The sequence below is a fragment of the Gracilinanus agilis genome, unplaced genomic scaffold (genome assembly GCF_016433145.1).
Source record: "Gracilinanus agilis isolate LMUSP501 unplaced genomic scaffold, AgileGrace unplaced_scaffold51820, whole genome shotgun sequence".
Classification (NCBI taxonomy): Eukaryota; Metazoa; Chordata; class Mammalia; order Didelphimorphia; family Didelphidae; genus Gracilinanus; species Gracilinanus agilis.
Window position 1 is genome coordinate 3,860 of NW_025386711.1, and position 6,027 is coordinate 9,886.

At 63.6% G+C, this 6,027-nt stretch overlaps 1 protein-coding gene across 2 annotated transcripts; it reads left to right on the forward strand.

The window, feature by feature from the left end:
* The first annotated feature begins 228 nt into the window (after positions 1–228).
* On the forward strand, positions 229–2,632 carry GADD45A (growth arrest and DNA damage inducible alpha). 2 transcript variants are annotated; one of them, XM_044684505.1, is made up of 4 exons: positions 229–364; positions 688–789; positions 999–1,245; positions 2,044–2,632. In XM_044684505.1, exons 1-4 carry the CDS (start codon positions 321–323, stop codon positions 2,155–2,157), a joined length of 507 nt encoding a protein of 168 aa, XP_044540440.1. In that variant the 5' UTR covers positions 229–320; the 3' UTR covers positions 2,158–2,632. The 2 variants fall into 2 exon arrangements, with proteins under 2 accessions (XP_044540440.1, XP_044540439.1); XM_044684504.1 differs by lacking the exon at positions 688–789.
* The last annotated feature ends 3,395 nt before the right edge of the window (positions 2,633–6,027 follow it).

Genomic DNA, 6,027 nt, shown 5'->3' on the forward strand with positions numbered 1-6,027 from the left:
CTATCCTCCGCCGGCGGGGAGGCGGAGGCGGCGACGCTGGCGGCGGTGTCCCGGGAGCTACCGGACTCCAGAACGAGCGATCGAGCGAGAGAACTAGGGAACGAGCGGCGGCAGCGGCCGCTGCTGGTGCTCCGGTGCAGGGCTCGCTCCTGTGCGGGCAGTGCTGGGGAGCTGGGCAGCTGCAGCAGCTGAGGCTGCAGGGGCAGCAGCAGAAGCAACAGCAGCAGAGGCAGCAGAGGCAGCAGCTGCAGCAGCAGCAGCGCACGCCGCGCTCCGGGGGGGAGGGGGAGGGGGACGAGGACGGGACTCGCCAGTGCAATATGACTTTGGAGGAATTCGCGGCCGGAGAACAGAAACCTGAAGGGTGAGCAGACTGGCAGCGCTGCCCTCTGCGGGCAAAGGGCCGGGCACACTAGGGTGGAGGGGCTTCTGGGGTTGGCAGCTTGGGATGTGGAAAGTACCCTGGTGGGGAGCGAGTGGGCAGTGGCACTTTCCCCGTGGCCGTGCTGGGATGGGAGATTGCGGGGGGCAATGCGAGTGGCCGAGGACCCCAGGGCGGTGTTGGGGGCGGACGGCTTTGCAGAGGTGCGTGCCCAGCTGCGCCCCGCAGGCACCCTGCGTCCCCCGGGGTCGTGGATGTGGGCTCTGGGTGACTGACGGCCCCACTTCCCTTATGCCCACTGTCAGGATGGACAAGGTCGGGGACGCCCTGGAGGAGGTTCTCAGCAAAGCCCTGAGTCAGCGAAGTATCACGGTCGGGGTCTACGAGGCTGCCAAACTTCTCAACGTGTAAGTGGGGCAGGGGCGGCGCGCACCTGTCTCCCCTCCCCGGCATCCCTGGCTCCCCACTTCCCCTCTCCCCCCCTTGTTGCTTGCCGTTATAGGGTAGCCGGGTGAATGCGTGGGGGAGCGCGGCCCTGCGTCAGGGAGCTGGCGTGGCGTGGGCACGGGGGCGGGCAGGCCGGCTGCTCACGGCTGGCCGCCCCTCTCCACCGCAGGGACCCGGACAACGTGGTGCTGTGCCTGCTGGCCGCGGACGAGGACGATGACCGGGACGTGGCCCTGCAGATCCACTTCACCCTCATCCAGGCCTTCTGCTGCGAGAATGACATCAACATCCTGCGGGTCAGCAACCCCGGGCGCCTGGCGGAGCTGCTGCTGCTGGGGACAGGTGGTCCGGCTAGCGCCGCCGCGGCCGCCGCCGCCGCCGAACAGCCCCCCGACCTGCACTGCGTCCTGGTCACGGTGAGCGAGCCACTGGGGCCGGCCGCGGCGGAAGGCCACCTGCGGGCGGCCGGGGCGGGGGGAGGGGGCCGCCGCTTTCATCACCCAGATGTGCCCCGGCCGGAACATGCCCCAACACGTCGCAGCTTCTCCCTGAGAGATCCCGAGGCATGAGTCAGCGCCCGGCTCTCCTGCTGCCTCCCTCCCTCCCTCCCGAGACTAATTCCTGTAGCCGAGCAGATTAGATAAAGCCAAATAAATTCCTGGCTCTCCCTCATTAAGGAGTCACCTCCACTGTCTGCCAGGCCGGCTATAAATAGCCACCGAGCCCCAGGGGGGGACCAGGGCGGAAAATTCCCTGAAAACCGTCTTCCTGAGAAAAAGGGGGGGCCGCCCCCAGCCCCCACTTCACTTCCTTCTGCCCCTTTAAATGGGCATGTTTGTACAGTTTGGGGGCGGCAGTGTGGAGCCGAGCCTGGGAGGGCGGTCCCGGCCTTAGGGCCGTGCCCCGAAGCCAGGGGGCTGGTCACCTTCCCGTGGGCAGACTTAGCCTCGGGGCACCCATGGCCGGCTGTGTGGCCAGCCTCGTGTTCAGAGCCAGGGGACTGGCCTCGGAGAGGCTTGGATCCGTTCCAGGAAAAGAATCAGGAGAGCCGGCCAGCCCAGAGAGCGCTGGTTCTGTGTGGGGTGACGCCTGGCTTCCAGATCCGGAAGCCCTGCCTGGGGCTTTCCTGGAAGCCCCGGGGCTGGGGGCGGCCGGCCGAGCTGGCTTTTAAGCGGTGCCAGTGTGGGGGTCACTATTGTCCGCTCTCTCTGCAGAACCCGCACTCGTCCCAGTGGAAGGATCCAGCCTTGAGCCAGCTGATCTGCTTCTGCCGGGAGAGCCGCTACATGGACCAGTGGGTCCCGGTGATCAACCTCCCCGAGCGGTGAGGGCGGCCCCCCAGGACCCGAGCCCAGCCGTCCGGAAGTTTTGAATCTCTTTCTAGTTACTCCAGCCCTCCCCACACTGCCACGGATTACCGACATTGTTAAGGCCTGGGGCTGCGAGCCCCCCACCCACCCGGGCGGGCCGCACGCTGCTGACTTTGCCGAAGGCAGGAGAAGAGGGCGAAGGCCCGAGCTGTTTGGACACCCACTGAGTAGGCTGAAGGAAGCCAAGCCTTTCTTTTGGCCCAGAACCTGCGGGAGGGGAAGCGGCTGCACTTAGTTGGCGGAGGGGCCCGGCTGCAGCCTCGAGGCTGTGGCGAGGCCCGCGCGGATTTCTGGGTTTCTGGGCCCTTCCATCCCCCGCCCTCCTTTCCTCTCTCTCCAGGGCTGTTTCACTGAGTTGTACTAAGTTATTTGTGACAAAGCCAGGGGTTATTTATGCTCATTTGGGGATACCTGCAATAAACTATTGAGGGCCCCCCGGCACTCTCTGCTGCTTGGGGCGGGGAATTCTGGGAGGGGAGGGGGAGGGAGACAGGCTCCCGGCTGGGCTCCTTGGGGGGCGTCTCTATCTTTGCAAATGTCGCGGAGTCCAGGACTTCCTGCTCCGGCCTGCCTTAATCTTGCCCTTTGCAGGGGTGCCTTATCTGGGGAACAGCGGGGCCACGGGGCCTGGCAAACATTGCTGGGATTTCTGGGACCCCGGGCCGGGGGCGGCCTGAATTCTCCCCTGTGTGAGAAGGAAAAGGGGAGGGGGGGGAGAGCCAGCCCCGGGAGCTGGAAGGCTCTGGGCCTCTGCCAGAGACCTTGGCACCAGGTACATGAGCTCAGGGCTGCTCTAGCCCCGGGGAAGAGCGCCGTCCTCCCACAGCCCAACCAATGGGCTTCCCCCCCCCCCCCACCTTCCCCCTCCAGAGCGAGTTGAGGGAGGGAGTCCCAGCACCCGCAGCCCCCTGCTGCATCAGCAAAAACCTGGGCCCTCCCCTCCCCCAGGGCCATATGCTTCTGGCCTCCACACCTGCTGGACCTTGGGCTTTTCTTCTGTTGATTGTAAACTCCATCAGCCGGTGGGTGGGGGTGGCTGGCTTCTTGGAATTCGTGTACTCCCAGCTGAGGTTTTTAACCTGCTGGCTCCGGGAAGGGCCACTTGGGGCCAGATGGGGGATTGCACCGCGTAGGGAAAGCCCAGTGTGGAAGCTGCCTCCACCCAAGCCGGCTGGCACAGACTTCCGTCCCTGTTTGTCCCCAGTCACAGTGCCAGAGTCCAGAGCCCAGGACCTCAGGAGGGGTTATGGCGGCCACCCCCTGTGTGCCCTCTGGGGGTTAACTTCCTAAAAGGGGTGCAGATTGCCATCCACTGCCCAGCTGGGTATGTGTGAGGCAGCACTAGAACTCGGGCCTTGGTAGCCTGCCCCGGTCAGCCCTCCAGGCCCAATGCAGGGGCCAGCTAGGTAGCTCAGGCACGGAGACCGGGAGGGTCCTGGGTTCAAATCTGACTGTGTGGTGGTCCTGGACAAGTCACTTTACCCCCAATGGCCTAGCCCTGCTCTCCCTTCTGCCTTAGGACTGACACTCAAACAAGGTTGGGGTGAGAACCCGCGACCTCAAACTGAGACCCTGAGGGGCTCCGGGCTCCCGGGACGAGCCAGGGCTCTTCAGTCACTGCCTAGGAAGGGAGCCTTGGCCGGTGCTCTTGGGCTGGGGCGCTCCACAGTAATCTAATCAGCCCAGGTGATTGTAAACATGGCCGCCGGTGGCCTGAAGGCTCCGCCAAAGGCTGCAGCCTCACTCCCTCAGCTGGCACCATCAAGCTGACCTGCAGCCCGCACCACGCTCCCCCTTTTAATGCTGGCGGCGGCGGCGGCGGCGGGGGGGGGGGGGCAGACTCCGCCCCCCACCCCGCCCCCATGCCAGAGCGGCCGGAGATCTCAGTCCTGGGGAGGGGGGAGGGCCGAAGGGCTAATCTCATCTCTTGGCTGTTGGGATTTCTTAATCTAGGAGCCTCCGCTGAAGTGAGAAAGGGGCCCAGCCCTCCCTCCGGGAGTCTCTGCCGGGGCCCAGGCTTCCCACACAGGCCCCAAGGGCATGGCTGGCAAAAGGGAGGGGGGGGGGCGACCAGGGGCGGAGCGCGGGGCAGCCCCAGCAGCCTCCCCCCACCCCACTCTGATGGCCTCGGATAAGACAGTCACGCTATTGGAAAAGGGCCCACCCAGCCCACAAACTCTGGGGAGGACCTGCTTTTTCTGCATCTGTAAAATGGGCCTGATAATAGCTCCCAGCTCCCTTCTGTTCCGATGGACTAAAGAGATGAGGTGTGGGAAGGCTCGCGGTTACTGTGAGGATTCTGCCTCTGTGAGGGAAGGATCTATGGGATCAGTTCTAGGGAGTTCCTTGGGACTAGCAGAGACTCGTCCAAGGTCACTTAGCTAGTCCCGGGCACCCTGATCCTCAGCCGGGCAATCGCTAAGGCCTCTCCCTTCCTCCCCTTGCTGCTGCTGTTCCTTCTAGGAGACACTCCGGGTCCCAAGTCCAGGCCTCAGGCTGGGCCCCGAGGCTGAGCCGCCCCTCCTCCTGCGCCTCCCGTTTCAGATTTCACTTTCTGCGGGGAGCCCTCTGGTTACCCCTCAGTTATCTTCTGGGGGTGCAGCCCCTGCCCGCAGGCTTGCTGGCTGCAACTTTCCCCTGCTAGACTTTCAGCTCCCGGAGGGCAGGGACTCTCTTCCGCCTCTCTGCTTGGGGGCAGCACTTGGCTCCTGTGCCGGGTACACAGTAGGTGATTAATCCATGCTTGCTGGCTTCAGGGGTCTGCTTTAATAATAACAGCAGCCTCGTACCCGGTGCTCTGGGCTCGCAAAGGGCTCTGGGAATTCTTATTAATTTGATAGCGAAAATATCCCGTAAAAGTGAATATTGTGAGAAACGGCACCCAGAAGGGACAGCGAGCACCCAGGGGCCCCAATCCTCTCCCGAGGCCATTTTAGAGACAGTCAACAGGCTCCGAAAAGGGAAGGACTGGAGCAGGAGGTCCCAGCTGGAGAGCATCCACGGCAGGACCAGAACCCGGAATCTCTCCGGACCACACTACCCGCCGGTCTGGGGCTTCATTTTTTTTTTTTTTTTTTTTAACCCTTACCTTCCGCTTTAGAATCAACGCTGTGTATTGGTTCCAAGGCAGAAGAACAGTAAAGGTTAGGCAATGGAGGATACGTGACTTGTCCAGGGTCACCTAGCTAGGGCGTGTCAGAGGGCAAATTTGAACCCAGGATCTCCAGGTTTGCTTCTCTTAATCACTCTCCATCCTACTGTCCCCTAATACAAAATGAAAACGAAAACCTTCCCAAGAAGCCGTTCCCACATTGCCAAAGACGCGGCCAGGGGGAGGCTGGTGAGTGAGTGGGCTTCCTCTGCGTCACGCACACGCGCGCTCGGGGGCTGGGCAGGCACTCTGCTATTCCCGGGGCACCCTCCCCCCCCCCAGCCCCGCGCTGCGCTGAGGGGGCTCCCAGACTTGGGGCCGTCGGCAGCTCCTCCTTCCAGGATCCCCAGAGAAGCCAAGGAAGGCAGTGCGAGGAGGCAGCCTCTTCTGCTGGGTTTGCAGCTGGGACTCCCCAGGCTCGAGCAGAACCCAGACTGTCCAGGCCACGCTAGGCGATCCGGCTCCAGGGCGCCTCAGGCTTCCCTCGGGATCTCCTGGGGCCGCGGAGGGATCCTCCTGCAGCTTCTGGTTCCTCAGAGCTGGGCCTTCTTCATCTCCGTGGGTTGGAGGTCGTCCCCCTTGTCTTCCTCCTCGTTTTTCCGTTCTCTGCGTGTCTGGGGTGCGCGCGGTGCCTGCGGGCTCGGGAGCCCAGAGATGCCGCCTCTGCCATTTCTTCC

Bases quoted from the DNA above. Each gene is read 5' to 3' on its own strand.
- GADD45A (XM_044684505.1), top strand. From the start codon at position 321: ATGACTTTGGAGGAATTCGCGGCCGGAGAACAGAAACCTGAAGG. The intron at 365-687 runs GTGAGCAGACTG...GCCCACTGTCAG, and splicing joins GGAGAACAGAAACCTGAAGG to GATGGACAAGGTCGGGGACG. The intron at 1,246-2,043 runs GTGAGCGAGCCA...CTCTCTCTGCAG, and splicing joins TGCACTGCGTCCTGGTCACG to AACCCGCACTCGTCCCAGTG.